Below are 20629 nucleotides of genomic sequence, written 5' to 3' on the forward strand. Positions count from 1 at the left end.
GACGTCATCAACCGCCTTCTCAAATTAAGGCGCACAAAACTCAAGTGGAAGCATAAAACACGAGAGTGTAGAGGGAAACATGTCATTTTATTTAAGTATATAAAATCTGTTTGAGTTGAGAGGTTGCAGCTCAAAACGGAAAATAATGCTTAAAAATGACTGCAGAACACAAACATTAGCTTCTACAATGAACAGCTGCATGCATTTTCCAAAAAAAAAAAAAGAAGGAAATAAGTCCCCTAAATAAAATGTAAATTCCCCTCAATCATTAATACCATGGTATGTAGACTCAATAGGACCATGGTGCACAGATTTAAACAGGCATCTTAAAATGTACCATAGACATTGGTCAACTCATGGGTGAAAACCAAACCAAAGGCTATCTGTAAACACTTCTGTTTTAAGTTGAAGTTGATGACTTCAAACCCGCTCTACACAACAGAGGATGAGGGTTGAAAAATACACCGACTAAAAAAATATGTAAACGTCTGCTTGGCTTGTCACTTGTTCTTGGTTACCCTTTCATTCATGCAGCTGAAATAAACAGCAACCAAAAGGAAAAAATGCAGCTACTTTTTTTTATTATTTTTTTTTATCATTTATTGAATGAAAGAATTTGAATGAAATATTTATCATAACTTTGGACAACATGTAAAACTGCTTGACAGGGGTAGAAAAGTAATTCACAAACTGGTTGAGGTATTAAACTTCTGGAATCTGTTTGACGGCCTGACCTCCTCAATCAAACCAAACTCCAACTTCTTTTGAAGACAATTTACAGATGCTCTGCACATCAAGCCTGGTTTTCCCGTATGAAATGAACTGTTCAGAACAATCCACTGACCACGTGGCTGCAGATACATTTGGTAATTGCCAGCAAAGGCAATGTTCAAAATATTATTACATATTTATAATTTTACACACATTAACCCCAATGTTTATTGTTAGAAATGGCTTGTGAAGTATACCTGCTCTAATGCATTTGCCAAATAAACACCCAAAGAGAGACTGAACAACTCTCACTTGGATTGCTGCTTCAGAAAGTAAATGCTTGGTCTCAAGCGACCACAATGTAAAGAAAAAAAGAACATGCACTGTTCATAAAGTATCAACAAAAAGCCCTGAATTATAAAGAACAATGAATGCTGTTCTTGAAAATAATTTCCAGAAGGTTGTGGCAGAAGGTTTAGATCCTTGCTCTTGAGCTAAATTACCAAGTGCTTTCTGACTGAACAGTCTGCTCTGTCCTTAAAGTGTTTTTTTTTCCATTAATAGTGCACAGTATGAAAAAAAAGAGAAAAGACATGGCAAAGAGTGGAACAAAGAAAATGCTTTTTTTTTTTTTAAAAAAAAAGAAAAAAAACCTATTCATCTGCCACAAAATCTAACCTGGTCACCTGTCTATCCACAGCTTTAACTAGAATTATTCTTAACAAGTACAAAGACTGAGGCAAAAGGTTTGCATCAACCCCAGACAATGCAGAGTATTTCTTCAAAAATTGTCAAAAACAGTGATTAACAAGATGAACGGAACTGAACGACCAGGTCACTCTTCAGTTAACTGTCACCGAATGTAAATGCTGGTTTTGTATAACATCGTTATCAGGAGAGGAACGGGTTTCGGTCGAACATGCGGAGGCAAAAACTGGGTGCAGGAGCCAGTAGACGTCTCCCTCCCTCCTCATCCTCTTCCTGCTTTTCTTTTTCTTGTGAATTAGTTCTTGATTATTCCGCCATCTCCTTCACTGACAAAACGCTTCCGCCCTCTAGTGGAGAAAGGGGAGTTTGATGCATGTTAGTATTTCTACGTCCGCTTGATATCACTGATTAATAACTGTTTTATTTCATATTGTGTAATTAATGAATCATGCTAAATGACTAAAATCAACAATGAGGTGTTGGAGGTAAAACTATTGACAATTTCCACAGAACTAACCGGGAGGGGCAGGCATCTCTCAGCTGTTTGGTGATCACAGACTCCTGGTAGCAGAGATCCACAAAGGTCTCCATGATGGAGTGGGCATGTGGCACATCCAGGCTGATTTCTGGAAGTTCATCATAAACGCGTTGGAAACCCTGTGAGTAAACGTGAGGAGGTTAAATCCTGTTAATTTGTTTGGAAAAACAATCTAAAAAAATAACTTCAAAATAGTACATATTAAAAGAGGCTAACCCTGTTCATCTGATCTACAGTGATGAGGCCCGTTTTCCAGAAGGACTGAAGAAGTTTCATCATCATATGACTGGCAGTATCTCCTGTAGATTCTAGCACCATCACTATAGCCTGAAAAATGGAGATGCACAACATGTCAGGGGTAGAATCACTATAAGAAATGTGTAGTAGAAGCTGCACATTGCACCACATCCTGGCAGTTCTTCCACCTGCATTTGACATAATTACCTTCAGACATTTGGCAGACATTAGCACAAATAATTAAATGTTGGTGCAGATTTGGATCACCTCTCTGTAAAACTAAGAGATAAGATCCTTGGTTTACTGTTTAAAACGTGACAGAATAACAACATGATGTAGTAAATCTGTGTTTCCAAAGTCTAGAATTGTTATGGGACCAGAACTCCTGCAGAGTTTACCCTGCCAGCCACATGCAACTTGACTGGCAGTGCTACATTTCCTCCTAAGTTTGAGGCATATTAAGTTGAAAAGTTGTAAATGGTCTCAAATTTCCAGGATAGAATATGTGATGTTCATGAGGGAATATATGGAAGAGCTACTCTGAATTCAGGTGCATTAAAATTCACTCCAAAACCAACACGTCTCTTCTATGGAGAGCTGGTACCTCACCTGATAATAAAATTAGTTTAATATAAAATTTAATTTAATTATGAATGCAACATGCATAAAAAGAAAGAAAGAAAGAAAGAAAGAAAGAAAGAAAGAAAGAAAGAAAGAAAGAAAGAAAGAAAGAAAGAAAGAAAGAAAGAAAGAAAGAAAGAAAGAAAGAAAGAAAGAAAGAAAGAAAGAAAGAAAGAAAGAAAGAAAGAAAGAAAGAAAGAAAGAAAGAAAGAAAGAAAGAAAGAAACTGAATCCGTCACAACATGAGACTAAGAGGAGTATTTTATGGTTCACTGGTCTAAAAAAATTAGAAAACATCAAAGAGCTAGAGGTGATGCTTTGTTGTGTAAGATCTACAGATGCACTGCAGCCAGCTGGAGAATCACCTGATTAGAAAAAATATTTCCAGACTTCACAGTCTGTATTATGATGCAGCAAAAAGTTGTGGGTTTGAATTAACTCGTCTGTAACACTTAAATATCACATTCTAATGCTTCATTGGTACATGTTTTTTTGTGTACTTTTTAACTCAGTCTTCCCAAAGTGAAATGTAAAATGTGTTAAATCTGGATCCTTCCACATCTCAACTCATTTAAGTTTGACTGGCCTGCAGTCAAAGTTAAAAACATAGAGGGAGGAAGAGGAGCAGGAGATAGAAAACTAGAGGCAGAAATGGTAGAGATCAAACTAAAGGTTAAAATAACTACAATAATTTAATGATTAGAAAAATTGTTGCATAAGTTTGGTTTATTTATCTATTAATATTACACAACTACATATGTCTTGATACTCATACAGAGCCGAAGCAGCCAAAAAAAAGCTTTAATGTGGATTGCTTTAATTCATGATCCCAACTTCCGTATTCCATGTTTCTGTCTGAAGGATGCCACTGTTCTTAGTTTAATGGCCACTGAATTGGATATATTTGTGAAACATTTCCTGTAGATAGCTGTTGCTTCAAGCTCTTTTACAAAATATTTTTTTTTTAAATCAGTACAAGCTTCACCACCATGTTTATTGCAAATGAGGGAAAGTCACTGCCAAAACACATAATGTCCTTGGCAGAAAAATAGTAATGACAGAAGCAACAGATTTATTGTGAAGAGAGTAAATTTGTTGATTTAAGCTCAAATCTTGTAGTAGTGTGAAAAACAGAGATTTATTAAAATATTAAGTTTTTCCTCGTGAAGTGCTAAATACCTCATAGACCAGCTCATGGTGGAAGTGAGGGACTTCCAGGTCCCGCAGACAGTGCTCTGCCTCGGACACGTCTCCTGATATCAGGTACTCCTTGAGAAGAAGGTTCATCTGCAGCAAACACACAACAAGGTTCCGGCTTAGCTATGCTGAGCTACATGAAGATTTGAGTAACTGCTGACAGATTACAGTAGGAAGAGATCAGAGTATGTTACATGTCATAATCAGAATATTTTAATCCATTTATTTATTATGCTCATAATTAATTGACTATTAAATTGATACTCCAGCAGAACCAATCACTTAGAGATTTTGTAATCTCAATGGGACTTTCCTGGTAAAATAAAAGTTTAGAAAAACACTTTCCTTGTTTACAGATGAAGTGCAGTGAAGGTCTTGATTGCATTGAATTTTCCTTGCTATAATAAAAAGCTCAATTTAGTTTTCCCCTCTTTTGTTCCTTTGACTTTCAAGCTGAAATTCCAAAAGTAGAGCTGAGCAGCAAGCTTATAACACTAAGTACCGCCATATTCTCTCCAACCCATACTACCTCAGATATAACCAGACTTCCATGGGGAAATAAAAATCTGCTTCAAAGCTGTGGCCTCTAAAAGCGAAAAGAAAGACAAAAAAATCTCATTTGGAGTTGTGCACATCTTTTAGTTTATGTTTCATTTAAGTGGGAACAGTTATGTCACTGCTGATCTGAATGCACATCAACAAGAACTCTTTTACTTAAAATCTATTTATGTAGCCATTAGTCATAACACTTGAGATCTAAGAGGAGCAAAATCAACCTGAGCCATCTGAGTGAGACCAATGCTTCTGAGTCAACACAGCGCTTTAATCCACTGGAATGTTTGAGTCTGAGCAAGAGGAGTGTGATGTAGACAAGCTGGACAGAGACAAAAAGGGAGGATGGATAAACTGAACTGATGAGAAGGAATTGCAGTCCAAAACAGGTGCAGAGGTTTTAAAATCCTCACTGGCTTTGAAGTCAAGGCGAATCACAATGAGAGCTACTGCACCAGAAGAAGAAATGGTCATCACAACCAAGAAATGTCAGCAAAAAGTAGACTGCTGTGAACTTAACAGTACTTTGCTGTAAGGAAAAAAACAAAACAAAAAGAAGTCTGGACTTGCTAATAACAAAACAGCCAGAGTTGGTCTTGCTCTCCCTCAGGCTGCACAAAACCCAAAACCAGGCAGGAAATCAAACGTGAACGTAAGAGTGTGAGGGTCTGAAGGCTACATGAAGCTCAGTGAGAGGGTGTGCTGATAAAACCATTTTTTTTCATGCGCACAAGCACTTAACAATGTTGTGCAGCTTCTAATTACAGGTGAGCACTCGAAACAACCACAACTGCACACTCAAAAATCTAAATTCTGAATCAAGACTTGCAAAAACAACCAAGATTAGACACACGGTGAGCGTATGTTTGTGTACTTGTTTGTCTTGGGTGATGGGGACAAAACCTGATTGCACATGAACGAAGTTTTAGAGAGACTTGGTTTTAGAGTAAAGGTTAGGCATTCAGTTGTGATGGTTAAGGTTATGATAAGGGACTTGGGACAGCAAACTGTCAATGCAGAGTCCACAGAGGCAATATAAACCAGACGTGTGTGTGTGTGTGCATATTTGTATTGGCCCCTCTTGTCTCTTCATTTTGTATAATTCCTGCTTCCTGGGGGGGAAAACACTCTGCTGACACAGCAGTGCAGAGGGCTGGCCCATGGCTTTCTAACCCAGCATGCACTTTTGCCTTCTGTCTACATTACATAATGATAACAAAAAGATGCTGAGCTTGTCAACACAATATTTCTAACCTCAAAAGCTCATCATGCTTATTAGATCAATAAAATCATATTGTATAGTGAAACAAACAAATTACTCCTCAGTTCTTACTTTCCTTTTGGTGTGAGCTTACCTCTTTGATGAGGTGTTTAACAGGTCTCAGTCCTCCACCGACACCCCACACATTATCCAGACGAACCATCTCCCTCTTCATGGTCAGCAGAACGGCAGCTCGGTCTAACGCCACTCTGGAAAAAGACAAAAACCAAAGTGAAGGATTAAGCAGTGCAAATGCAAACAATTTCAATCTGCCTTAAAAATCTACATGGTTTTTAGTTTTCCTTGTGCTGGCTCACCTGGCGTGCTCACAGTCCACTTTGCCTTTGTAACAATCCAGGAAGTTCATGGGGAGGACATGGTCTGCTATGGCTCTGGCTATAAACTGACCTAACATCTGAGAGAGGTGAGATGAAAGCATCTTTAAAGAACACGGAAAGCATTTCCATATCACATGTGCAGGTCCACTTTGTGGATGATATATAGAGAGAAACTTAGAAAACACAAACTCCTGGAATGTGTTTAATGAAAGGCTGGAGAGGCAAAGTTTTCCCCATTACTAACATATTTTCTTTGATCATTACAGAATAGGCTCCACAAATCTGTAGACTGAAGGCAGAATAATTACAAAGATAAGAACTTCCAAACTCAGCACTCCGTTTTGGGGGAAATCAACAGAATATGTGCAGAGACGGTGACTTTACATGTAAGTTATCTTCACTTTCTTAATATATCATGACATTCTTTTTCTCTACTCCCCCCCCCTTGTAGCATCGTCAACAAACAAACAAACAATGGGATTAATTGATCCAAAGAGTTCCAACTGGAATTTTAACATGACTTTTGTAATGGCTACAATAACGTCAACTGTAGCTTCAAAGATTTAGTCTAGATTCATCTGATTACAATTCAGTTCAAATTTCATTCAAAACAATTCTTTATATAGTACAAAAATGTGTTAATTTCAGTTTCTTAGTCAAATGTGTGTAAAAACACAGAGCTTAAAAGTAAAGTATATCTATAATAGGCCTAAAAGATTATGGAAGAAAAGAAAAAATCTAATTACAATTTTTCTAACAAATATTGTGATTTGGTTTGCGATTTAAATATTTAGTTTCCGACTTTTGACCAGTGTTCACATAGAAATATTTTTCCAACATGAGATGGAGGAAAACCACAAAACATGAACTACTCTTTATTCTAACACAAGGACACCAGCAACAGCAAGATGTAACCTGTGGCCAAAACACTGAAGCCTGAAGGTTACATTTCCTCTAGAACCGGTTTCTACTTTGTCCTTGTATTAAAAACTAAACAGTCTGATGCTATGTATGGTATTTACACTACAGCACGTCATTTCTCGCTATATACTTCATGTATTGCACATGGCAGAGTTCCACCCTGATGCGTGTGCGCATACACGAAAGCACACTCCAACCAGCAAACAGAGAACAAGGTGAAGATGAAACAGTTGTTTTATGCTGACAAATTCATTATCATCATGGACACGCGGATTAACACGTACAGTCATTGTAGTAATTTCTGAGTCGTATTAAGGCTTAAAACTGATTCAGATCCTTGACCCTAAAAGTCCAAGTAGAGTCAAGCAGGAATATGCAGTGAAAAATTATTGTGTGTAAAGTTAAAAAAAAAAAAAACAATATTGTGGCATATTAAATCTTTTAAATTAGTTACTCTCTGCATTGCCTCTCCACCCTCTTAAACACACAACACAGGAACACTGTTAACAGACTGCTACTTCTCCGTGGACCAGCGTTACCTGTGGAGCCTCCGGTGTGTCCAGTATGAGGTCTGGCAACTCTTTAAGCATCTTGTCGAACGCGCGGGCCATGTCGCTATGCGACAACATCTTGCCCGACAGATCCGACAGCAGGCGGGAGGTCAGCTCTCTGTGACTGGCCTTGCCTTCGAGGGACAGGGACACGGCCAAAGAAGAGAACTCGTACTTATGTGGGCCCAAGTTGAGTTCCTTCAGCAACATCTGACAAGATGAAGAAAAGCAAATAAAAAGAAATAAAATCTGCAGACAGTCCCGGAGCAGCTATAACTCTGAATATGTGTACATATATGCTACTGTATTTGGAGTTTACAGAGAACTTTAAGCCTAAAAAAAAAACCTACTTCCTTAATTTGAAATCACCTACCTGGACCTCTTTTGTGTCTCCATGTTCAAAGTACTCCTGTACGATGGGGTTGACCATTTTTTCCAGTTCCTTCTCATCTACCTCTGGCACAACTGTTGCATAAACAGTGTCCCCCTGAAAAAAAAACAAGCACATCACTGCTTACAGAAATTATTCCATGTCCTCAAACACGAGCAACAAAGTGGATGTGTCTGCTATTTTATACGTTCCTTTTTTAAATCACCTCAATCACAATCAATATCTTAACGCTTATACTGCTGCTGTTTAAAGCTGCAAATAATCTTTAAAACATAAGCAGAGAGCTTGAAATTCATGTGGCATTATCATTTCAGATTTTTTAAGAATGTCTGAAGACATTGTTCTATCCAACTGGAATGCATCCGTAAAGGTGAAACTTTTAACTATCATTTCAACACTTGAAATTCATCCACAAATGCCAAGAATGTCAGTAAAAACCTGCCCAACTAACTTTTCAGGAAAGGTTTAATCTGGAGAACAATAGTGAGCACTGGTGTAACAATAAACTCTACACAGAATAAACATAACATGAAATCTTCATAACACAGTGGAAGAAGAAAAATCTAGTCCCTATTTTCATGTCCTGTAAACATCTAGTTTTTTTGTTTTGTTTTAAGAGAAATATTCTGTGAAAAATGTAAAATGTTGATTTATTTTCCTGTTTTCTGCTGACAGGAAACCGATTTAAAGCCAAACTCAGATAAAAGAACAAACATGCATTTAACTCTTTAAGGCCATGAACAAATTAGAAAAGTCCATTTTTTTAATATACAAAATGTACACATTTTTGGAGGGGATATCTACTATTTATTACCATGTGATATTAAAAATGTATTATAGTGGGGTTTTCTGCTTCTGGGTATCTATTAGGGCAGAAGACAAGTATCAGATTGTGTTCAACAGGATTTTGTTTTTACCATGAAGTGATGCAAAATGTCTGAGAAACTGTATTTATCAAATATGTCAGGCTCTTATGGGTTAAGATTTCTGCAAAAGCTTGAAAAATATAAGAACAAGGGGTGTTAAAGCACATTATTCCCATGTCAGTGCTTCTCAAATTTCTCTTACCCACTGACATTTCCCAAGAACAAGATGACCTGTGCCATTCAGCAATCCTTGCTTCACCACTGTTTCAAAGGCCATGGTCTGCACATGTTCCATTTATTTTTCTGTACCACTCTGTCTCAGTCCCCATTTAACGCTCAACACATTTCCACTGACTTCGTGCCACGGTCAAGGCCAAACCACACAAGCTCCTCTGAGCCGTTCCCAAACATTATCAGCCTTTTACTGACAGAAGCTCCATTCCCACCCTGCATTAAGTTATGTGATGGCAGTGGAAGAAAAAAAAACCCTGGCCTTCAGCATCACACTGAGCATTTGCATGATAACAGGGTTAAAGATTGAAAATTGTCTTGATTGTGATGGGATGGGGCCATCTGGATTAAAGAGTCACGTGAGCAGGGGTGTTTTAAATGAGCTTTGGCAAAATCAGAGTGTTGCTCAGTCTTTCCTCAGTTATTATTATTATCACATAGACCCATAATGCAGAAGTGTTGCTGGGGATCCTCTTTACTTTACTTACTTTAGAAGTAAACACTTCTAAAATAATTTTAAATAAATAAACAGTTTTATAATAATCATTAGAAGTGCTGTTGGGAAAGTTTGGCAACTGCTCATGTAGGCAAAATGTTTTTAATTGGGCTTATATATATATATACACCACAAATTACAATGTGTGGTATACACACACAAAGTGTGATTTATAAAGAAAAAAGGTTCAGGAGCATCTGCACTGTCAGGCAAGCTAAAGTGCTCATTAACTACTCCAGATTAATGATGTTTTTATCCTTTTTTTTTTTTTTTTTTTTTTTTTTTTTTACAGACGAGAACAAACTGCAAGGATGTTATTATACTTAACTCTAAAACTACCGGCCAAGTAAAGCTCTCACAATTAAAAGTAGGCGTTTTCAAGAAAACCCAGCTCTGGATCTGCAGGTAGTTACTGCAGCTGTTGGTGTCAAAGTGCATGTGTTTACAGTCAGGACTGCACATGCAATATTTGCATAAGAGGCATGCCAGGACAATGTGTTTGCTATCCAAAGAGAACGTGAAAGCCAAAGACTTTGCAGAGAACATATAAGCAAAGACGAGGCCTTTTGGGATAATGTGTGCAGGGTTTTCTGATTAATCAAAGAGTCATTTTGCTGCAGCCTGTAAACTGAAATCAGGCCAAAGAGGGCTTTTTAGGTAAAAACCATCATACCAAATGAGATGCATGGTGGTGGAAGTGTTATGGTGTGAGATTACTCTCAGTCCTTATTTGACTTCTGCATGAAGCCAAAAAGTTCTTAAATATAGTGCAAGGGCAACTGTTCAATTGTTGAAATTAAAACGGTTTTAATCATTCAGTGATATGACAATAGAATCGAGTAGCTACTTAAAAAGCAGACAAGGGGGTTATGAAGTGGTCTAGTCAAAGCCCAGATTTACAAGGATACCCTAAAATGTCCAGCAGCCCCAGGTTGTAGCACATTTACATTATACATTTAAAAAGACTTGCTCACCTGAGCAGATTCATCATAGTTGGGGTCACGTACATCCGGTTCCTCATCTTCATAAACCATCCCAGCAGCACCCCAAACTCCTTTACCCCCTGCCCCACCTGAAGACAACCAGACATACAATAAAAAAAACATATTGAAAGGAAACTCAACAATATAATAAGTTATAAACAGGAGTTTGTCCAGCTAATACATTAGAAGCTGGGACACACTTCCAACCAAACTCTTCACTACTCACAGTCAGCACACATATAAATATAAATCTGCAACATTAATAGAAAATATTTTGACTAACTCAGGAGATGAAGTGCTTAGTACAGGTACACTTTGTGTAGATATCTTAAACCCTTTCCCTGTTTTTCAATTTTCCCTTATAGAGAGAAAGACATGCTGGTAAAACTACTAACAGGAAATTACATTAAAAATATGACTATATAAAAAATAATAATAATAATAATAATAATAACTGAAGGTCTATCCTGGGAGAATGTGAATACCCAAATTGATGTAAATAGTGCACACCAAGCATTTATTTCTGATAAATGTTTTCCATTATTTACAGTAAAGAAAGCTAGAAAGCAAGTACAATACATGATGCCTTTGTATTGTTTTATGTTAAAGTGCAACTCAATAAAAAGTAAATAAATAAAAACCCAACACAGACATGAAAAGTAGATACGTCATCGTCACTTTTTTCCTCCAATCTTGCATTAAAAACACTGCAAAACGTTTTTTACAAAGTAAACAGGAAAAGTAGACAGAAGTCATCTGTTCACTGCTCTTGCACAACTCTGATTTAAGTCATGAGTGCAAACTGTACCTTTTTTCGGCAGACCTCGGCCTTTGCCCGTCCTGGATTTGCGGTCGTGAGTGTTGACTTTGCCCTTTGGACTGTGCGGGTCGCTTCCTGCCAAATCTCCCGACTCAGAGAGAGACTCGCTGTTGGAGTTGCGCGATGAGGACTTGCGCAGGCGACGTTTGGCTTTGGCTTTGAGACGTGCCTCGTGGAGTGCCTTCTCCTGAGGCGTCCAGTTGCCGTTGACCTCCGCGTCATTCAGCGCCTCGTCGTCATCGTCACTGTAGGGATGTTTGGCCTCAGCCAGGTTGCCATCGAGAGAAAGCATCCCTGTCATCAGAGCAGGAACAGTGGATTTTCTGTTATCAACCTGGTTTGCACAAGGCAACACTGATAGTGCAAATGATGTTTACTGTATGCATGTGATATCAGATTTAAAATATGCAAATTGTGTTTTTTTTTTTTTTTTTTTTACTGCTTTGGCTAGTTTGTTGCATTACAATAAATAATTATGTCAAATTAACAGTAAATTTTAAGTTACAGTACAAAGTTTGAGACTGTGTGGAGATGGCAATTTCAATGAATGCTCTTCTGCAGGCCAGTAAAATAATTATTTTGTGACTTTGTTGGAACAAACTTCTTACCCATGTTGTTTAGGCAATGTTTAGGCATCAACATGCACAGTTGTTATACATGTTCATCTGTTCTTAAAATAATGTCTGAAAGTCTTAGGTCAGCCCCCATTTTTTTAAATAATAACAAGCAAACAGGAATATCAAGTAGTGGTTTATTGAAAAAATAGCAAACAAAAAGGGAAATACAGTACTTAAGGCATAAAACTGAGTTTCAAAGTTCTAACGGCGCACATTTCTTCCTCATCAGTTTGACCCTTCTTATACGTACAAGCTTTCTTGTCTTGTCTTTAAATTGTCTTTAGGAATAGTTCTCCAGCCTTCTTCAAGGATGGTCCAAAGCTCTTGGATGTTGCTGCCTTTTGTTTCATTATTTGATTAAATGATTCCACAGTGCTTCAAGGCTCTGGGGAGAATTTATCACTCCATGAGCCCTGTAACCGCTGATTTTCAGTCCAGTTTTTGTATCATTTGGGATAATTCATCCTTCTTTCTTCTGCCCTTAAGATTAGCTTCTTGAAAGCCGGCCGTCCATAGAAACCATTTCTGATTAAGCTTTAATCAACCGAAGATGGATGAACTGAAGGGCCGGATGTACTTCTCTCAGGTCTCTGCTGGACTTTTTCCAATTTCTTCTGCAAATAATTTCTAGATATTGTTCATCTACAGCAGATAGCCTTTTATTTTTTAAAGTGTATCATTTTATCTTTTGTCCACCAGTATGTGTCCTGACACCACGAAACAAAAACTAACTTGTGTTAGTGTGAACCTCACAAAAGCACTAATATATTTTTAGAATACAAAAATATCTAAAGAGTACTAACAGTATTAATAATCATACACATTATAGTTATTATTTAAAAAATCTATCGTGGTGAATTTAAGTAAACATTTTTGTAGCAGCTGGACAGTATTTATGACAACTGTAAAGACATTATGGAGCAGCTTTGTTAGAAAAGTTGAAGTTGGCTGCGAAACCACCAGGACCAATATGTCTGCAAACATTTCCAGAGCTAGGGAGCTACAAGAACTACATGTTAACTCCAATGTATCATACTTGATGCGTACAGTTTCTGAGACCTATTGCATCAACAAATGGTAAAAACTTTGCTCTATATATATATATATATATATATATATATATATATATATATATATATATATATATATATATATTTATTATTATTATTATTATTTTTTTTTTTTATTATTTTTTTAAGCCTTTTATTAAAGACTTCGTATAATTTTCTAACCATATTTCTTTGGCCAGGCATTAAAAAGTCAAACTGTAAATTTACTATAATTTGCAGTAGACTAAAAATATAAACACAGTTTATTTACCAACAAAGTTATTTAAGTTGTTCAATTACTGTTTTTTTTTTTTATTTTTGACAACCTTGGACCATATAAAGTCAGGACTCCATACCACAGCTTCTCCATTGTAACCAAGCCTCCTTTAACCAATTCTGCTACCCATTTTCTTTCAACCAGCCAAACACTATGTTCATCACAAATCCACCGGCAGCCTTGTCCTATGAGCACTGCATGTGCAAAAGTGCAGGTGCTTGTCTGTGTTGCACATTAATCAAATCTCAAAATAAGCCTGGCGAACATTATTAATAACTGAGTTCTGACCAAACTGCTTGGCTCATGCAACAACACCTACATCTTTGCTTGTGAGCTATGTGATCCAAGACATAATATACAAAGCAAATGCAAAAGCCTGTATAGATATGCTTCTTTTTTTTAACCAAGGGGTCCTTTTCTTTTGTTTATATATAAAGCAGTTTGGGGTTTCAAGTTTTTAACTTGAATGCAGTTTTTTTTTTTTTTTTTTTGTGCAGTTTTGAAATCACCCAAAGTAGCTTCCTCAACACTGAATGTTTTTGATAGAGATGTGAACAAAGCACAGCCAAGATTCTGGTGAGAAGGCAAGGAGATGTTTAAGCCTGTCAGTGGCTCTAAGATTTGCTGTTTTAGATCACAGAGAGACAACTAGCAGAAAATATTTAGTGGGTATTCAGCAAACACAAAAGTACTACAGCAAGTAGACAAGCTCAGAGCATGAACACAATGTTTTCTGACTATTTAAGCAGAGCTACCCCTGCATGTCATGGCAGTGTTTTGCAGAGCACATCAAAAGTCACTCAAAACCTAAAACTTTGACACAAAGATGGCGAAGCAAACTCACAAGCTCATCCAAGAAGAACTTAGCAACTCTATCAGCAAACTTAAGGTCCATTTATGCTTGACGCAAGAGACGGATACACAGACTGACGGACAGTTTCATCCGTTTTCTGCGTCACTTACGCATGTAATTTGGTCTGTTTTCAGGGAGCTTAGCTATCCGTTGCTTGACGCAGAAGGCGAGCAATACCACCGGAAATCTAGGGGGCAGTGCTGAGCAGAAAAGCTGACATGTGACCAGCGAAAGAAACTAACCAGAGAATCTGGAAGGGAACAAAAAAGCAGAAGAAGAATAAAGACAAGCACAGCAACTGTAGAAATTGCACATGCTTTTGAAGAAAGACTATACGTGAATGTTTAGGCCATGTTGGGAGGTTGGAAACAACTGCATGGCGGTGCATTACCGCTGCCAAACGGTGTCTGAAGCTGACGTCAGCTCGTGGGAGTGAACTCTGAACTTTGCACTGCGCACTATTGGAGGAATTAACTTAATCGTGGCAACGCAAAACACGCATTCAAGTATGAGAACAGCAACGTATGACAACATTTGAAACAGACGTTGCTATTTACGTACGTAAAGGAGCATAAATCAGTCTTTAAGGTGCTTCAAGTTGTCTTTAAAACATACTACTTTTCTGTGTGTATAAAGAAATGCTGTACTTAGTATTCATGTTTAAGTATGTTAAAAAAACACATAACTAAACAACAAATGGTCATGAAGTGCAGCTGCAGCCATGAGAGGAGGGGAGGGAGCAAATGGAGCACATGCTGGAGAAATGCTGACACCATCTTTTTTTCTTTTTGGAAGAGTGGCCCAGGCTACATATGGCATGGTGGAATCCATGAATGATCACATGACAGTATAGTAGGAGAGCAGGGAGAGGAATGTCTGAGGGTGTAATGAATACTTAGATCCTTACGGATGTCCCCAAATGGCAATTTACAGAGTTTTTGACCTACAGATTACAGGACATGCAGAAAGTATGCAAAGCCAAAGGAAACATGTCCAAACTACAGACTAAATTTACAGTGTAAAAAGAAAAACAAATGACTGTTGATAGGACATTTATGGTGCTCATAATATAAAAAAGCTTGAAAAAGTTGCTTAACAGATGCAAAGCAGATCACCTCACTCAAGTTAATCTGCTGTTGTAAGAGCAATGTCACACCCATGGCCTTCAAAACCTGTAAACAGCCGCCCATGTGTCATCTTCTTCTCCTTCCTCAATGTAGGCCACAGTGGCTGCCAGGGTCATAAATTAGGAACTAACCAATGGCAGCAGGCCAAACACTCAACCAGCCAACCATAGTAGAGTATTTACCAGGAGAAAAAAAAAGAAAGATGAGAGAAGGCAGAAAAACTTGCAGCTGTCTGCCAAGACTAGACTTGCTAAACAAGCATAACAAAATGCAGCCAGGCTGACAAACTTTTTAAAACAAACAGGGTAAGTGTAAGACCAGAGTTTGACCATGAACTGCTGATGGATAAATGGTAAGTTTAAATGTCACTGTGCCCTGAAACTGCAGCAAAAAAACAAAACAAAGCTTGTTACGGGCTTTAACGTTGCACGTGTGCCAGAGCGTGGGCTTAATGGTTTTCAGAACCACCCCAATGGCAAACTAGTTTGCACACAGCCAGATACAGTCAGGAGCAGCGAGGGACCTCGCCCCTACATGCCGTGTGGGAGGAATCCACAGCCAGCAAAACTAAGCAGTAGTGCTGAGGTGTTTAGTTTTAGGTATCCGTGCAGTAGCTGTGTTTGTGAATGAGAAGGGGGTCAGTGGGGCAGAGCTTTCACATGGCTCTCTGGAGGTTGAGCTGTTTTTTTAAACGAAAAAAAAAGTCTAGATTTAAATATGTGCCATTAATAGCAACCCCATTTTTAAAACAAACATATATGTCCTATAATGTCTACCCTTACAAGGCTGTTTTCACATGTGCTGAAGGGGAGGTTTACCTAGGCTCAACTTAAATCCAGTTTAGGACAAGTTTGGTATTAGCTGGATAGCAACTAATCAGGGTCCAGAAGATAAACTCAAACAGTTTGTGTAGTTTAAACTTTGCAAAATGCATCTGATTTTATATCTGCTTTATAAGATCCTGCCTATCTCAACAAATGCATTGCAACAAGTCCAAGATTTCAAGCAAATTTTGCACAACATTAACCTTTTGGTGACACTCCTGCATAAACTGTGTATAGACTAAATGTTATGCTGGGTATTCTGTGTTACACAAAGGAAGAGAGAAAGAAACTATCCATCTATGTGACTATGAGTAGTTCTTAAAACCTGCTTGTTCTGCTTTTTTTTTTTTTTTGGCATTGCATTATTAGCTTGGATTGTCCAGTTGATAGCTTGTGGAACACCATGCCAAAAGCACAATCTTGCTAAATGAAGATTTACTGAATAAAAAGTCTACTTTAAAGACCTTTGCCTATAAACCTGAGTGGAAACACAACAGTCAAATAAGCATCTGCAGTAAGATAAAGGAGGACAAATGGAAAACAGCCTTTCTGTGTATGGTCCTATAGTGATTATCTATGACAGGAGTTAAAGGGTGTGGATGTCCTTGGGGTTTAACTGTCATTTTGTTTAATGAAAGGAGGTTCAAGCAGAATTTTACTTAAATACACATTTCAAGCACATGGCTTAGAGAGGTGTACAAATAGTGGCTTACGAATAAATATACAGTAACAGTAACAGTGTAAACTAAGAAACAGGCCACACATGTAGCCCTTCCAGAGGCTTCGCTGGCCGCCATCAAGAAATATACTGTTTTTATTTATTTATTTATTTTTAAGTAATACACAGATAAATACACAACTTCATTTCAGTACATTTTTGCTGACTGAGCATCTAGAATGGCACTCTGTAACAGCTGCAGAACCATAACATAGATAAAATACATGCAACAGATTAGAGTCACTAAGATAAATGGTTTAAAGCCTGATAGCAAGATTTTTTTCCCCTTTTAAAACAGCAGACAAACCACCTTCTGAGGTGCATTGTTAAGCTCGACTTTGCATGGGTGGTTTGTTCTGTTTCAAGACTATTAGACTTAATGCAAGTGGATGGTGTGAGCAAACATTTCATTAATGTGTGAAGAGCATAAGGGTAAGCAGAAAGGAAGCAGTCATGTTTATAACAAAATATGTACTCAGCAAGCCATGAAGCGATCAGGCCTGACATTTATGGCAGCAGCCTTCTTCCATAATGTCAATGTATTTAACCAACGAGTTATATAAATGTTCTCACAGGTGTGGCTTTGATATGTTCCTATAGGACACAGCCCTGCACTGACACAGAAACATTCAGCTGAGAAGTCAGTTATCTGTAAACATAACACTGCACCAAATATTGAGAACAGCTCAGAAGTTAATTAGTAACTTAACAGCAATATCAGAGACATTTTGATTCGAGATAGTTTTGAGATGTTTTTCTCTTGAACCTCATCTTATTTGTTTGGTGCGTTGTGTAGGAAACAGATTCAGGTGTGTGTTTCAAAGGCTTACTCTGCACTAAAGGCTGAAAGTGTGAAGAGGGACCTCACAGACCCTTGCAGACTAGCGCAGATGATGACATTTATGTCACACAAGCAGATGCTGAAACTTCAACAAACACTATTATGTCTGCCATTGGTGTGTGAATGGTTTAATAGGACACAATTTCAAAACCAATTTTAATCCCAATTAAGATCAAAAGCTTTTTATGTAAATGAAGAGTCTCTTCGTCACCACTTTGTATTCTGGTTATTTTACTATTAATTCCAGGAATACAAATTTAACAGAAAAAAAAGCTTTTGTTGATCATAACATAAAAAAAGATAATGACAAAGTCTGATTATTGGAGAAGATGAACATTTGACAGGACTGCCCCCTCCTGCTGTGAGCTTAGTGTCCAGATTGACCCACATTGTGGGAGGACTTGTCTCCCCATTGTATTCCTGCCACAGACAATACACTCTTTGACAGTGTGTCATCAACAGAGATTGCCTCAACAAGCAGAACAGCTTGGAGTCTCTTCAGAAGTTCATGCAGAATAAAAAAAATATGTGCACTGAGGCACGAACTGCTTTTACACTCACATACTCTTACTATCATAGCACATGTGGTGTGTCATGCCCACCCATTTTTCATAGGCAAGATGGTTGTAGTGCATTTTTAGGCAAACAAAAATCAAGTCTGAGTTTGATGTCCATCACACTGGTGCAATATAAGTCTTGTAAATGCACACTAATGACAAGATTACAGATATACGTTTATTACATAAATTTATATACACAACAACAGAGATTATGTAAGGCTTTTCCTACAGGCTCTTGTTGTGGGCTGTACGCGTTGACGTCATTACTTAGCTGAACGAAACTAGCATGTAGCTCATACGTGCTCAGTTGCATTAAAACACTGCGGTGATAAACATCATTCGCGTATTGTTCACGTTTAGCGAACAGGTACGAAAGGTAAACTATCGCACCTCAGACAAATCATCTTTTCCTGGACAGTTTAGATGACGATATTTTAATCGCGAAAATAGAATTTCACGCAAGAAAGGAGTGCAGAATAAAATTAGCTATTGAAAATTCCATTGAAACCCCTGTTAGAAAAAATATGTATACATGCAAAAATGCGTCAACAAACAGAGCCCAAAGTCGTGCTCCAACATCTTAAAACGTACTGCAAACAAAATCTGTTTGTGGGGGCAGAAAGCACGACGACTTGTCAAAGCGGAAGTGAGCACAGTGGCCTCGTCCAATCAAAAGCGTGAAAGGGTTAAATGTAAGCGCAGTGAAATGACGACCATAATCAAACGATCTACTGCTAAATAAATTAATATGTGAATTTAAAAAAAAGCTCACAGCCGAAACTAGTTTGTGGCATTTGTGGCTACTGAAGTGCAACATTGCATCAAACTGCAAATGAATATTGTATTACCACTCGGTGACTTTGTGTGTGGTTTCAGCTGGGGCACATGGTGAAGCATGGCTAGCAATGCAGCCCATCCCATGCAGGGACAATAGATTGATTACAGCACGTCTGAGGGCCTTGTCGCGTTAACCTCCTGAGATTTAAAAAAATGTGGCTCATAAAGCGAGGCTGTAACCGTGTACTCACCGTCGACTTTAGGAGCGGTGGACCACGCATCCACTTGGGTCGCCATGGCGCTCTTCAGTGGCTCGATAAAAACCCTCCTCGCGGTGCGCTTCTTCCTTCGAGCTGATTTCAGTTGCAACAGATTTACCTCCAAAAACAGCAAGCCTACAACTGCAATTTATTTTAATGCAGGTTTACAGTTAAACAGCACGTTCAACAACGATAAGTAATCGAGTCCCTCTGATCCTTATTTTGTGCTGCACGATCTCTCCTTGCAAAGAGCACAAAATGCTTAAAATGAATTGCAAAGAGACTAGAAATGCTACAAAACCAAGCGCGGAATGCGAGAGTTTAGCACACTTCTCAGCGTCCACGGCTGAAAAGATCAAAATGACGAAGACGACGGGGAAGAAAGGAGGTTAACAGGTCGGATAGGATTTCAGCAAACGGCCAACAAGATAAACAAAGTCTGTTTTTAACTTTGCAAAGCGTTCAGAGAGGTGTCACGTGGAAAAAACGCGGATGGGGAGTGGTCAAAAGAGGGGGTGGGTGCTGGTCCAATCTGACCAATTGCAGAGCAGAAACGTACACCATGTCACTGTAATGATGTGCTTTAATATTTAGAGTTCTTAAATTATTATTGGAGATAGATAACGCAAATTACCCTCTTGTTTATAATATATATAAGCATATTTAATGAGTTACAAAGCTATAAGCCATTTTACTGATATTTTACTCATCTTTGTACTCAAGCTGTGGTTATTTGTGGCTGTAAACTTTTAAAAGATTTTATCAAGAAATATTTAAACAATGTACGCTGTACTGTAAATCTAGTTTGTGCAACATTTTTCACTGACTGCTGTAAAGGCAGCAGCTAATGGGCATGTGTTGAAAATGACAGACTCCTTGCAAAGCACACGATTTATTTTTGTCATTTGAATTCACACCACTGGATGGTGCTGTAATCATTGTGCTTATTAACACTCAACAGTAATCATCCACAACATTATAACTACCTGAGTAATATTAAGTAGGTCCTCCTCATGCCACCAGAGGAGCTCTGGCCAAAGAACATCTGAGGCTGTCCTGGAGTGTATGGTGTCAGGACATTAGACACTAGATCCTTTGTTATCATATGGATTGTAGGGTAGTAACATTGTGGATAGGTCTTGCCTCCCATGTATGCCATTAGATTATATCCATTGATATCTGAGGTGACTGGAGAAAGGGCCAATATCTCAGACTCTTTGTCATATTATGTGGATCCTTCCTAAGAAGGAGCAGCTGTTGTCCTACTGCAATATACTTCTGCTGTAGAGCAGTGCTGTTGCCAT

General features: G+C 38.1%; 1 protein-coding gene across 1 annotated transcript; it reads right to left on the reverse strand.

Annotated features, from left to right (window-relative positions):
- Positions 1-69: 69 nt before the first annotated feature.
- Positions 70-19795, reverse strand: pdcd4a (programmed cell death 4a). The gene is made up of 11 exons (XM_041982534.1): positions 19317-19795; positions 11411-11716; positions 10594-10691; positions 8009-8122; positions 7624-7845; positions 6143-6240; positions 5920-6034; positions 3995-4102; positions 2174-2284; positions 1937-2076; positions 70-1766 (listed from the first exon to the last, which is right to left on the reverse strand). The coding sequence occupies exons 1-11, from the start codon at positions 19360-19362 to the stop codon at positions 1715-1717; spliced, it is 1410 nt and encodes a 469-aa protein (XP_041838468.1). The 5' UTR covers positions 19363-19795; the 3' UTR covers positions 70-1714.
- Positions 19796-20629: the final 834 nt, after the last annotated feature.

Source organism: Melanotaenia boesemani, chromosome 4 (genome assembly GCF_017639745.1).
Source record: "Melanotaenia boesemani isolate fMelBoe1 chromosome 4, fMelBoe1.pri, whole genome shotgun sequence".
Classification (NCBI taxonomy): Eukaryota; Metazoa; Chordata; class Actinopteri; order Atheriniformes; family Melanotaeniidae; genus Melanotaenia; species Melanotaenia boesemani.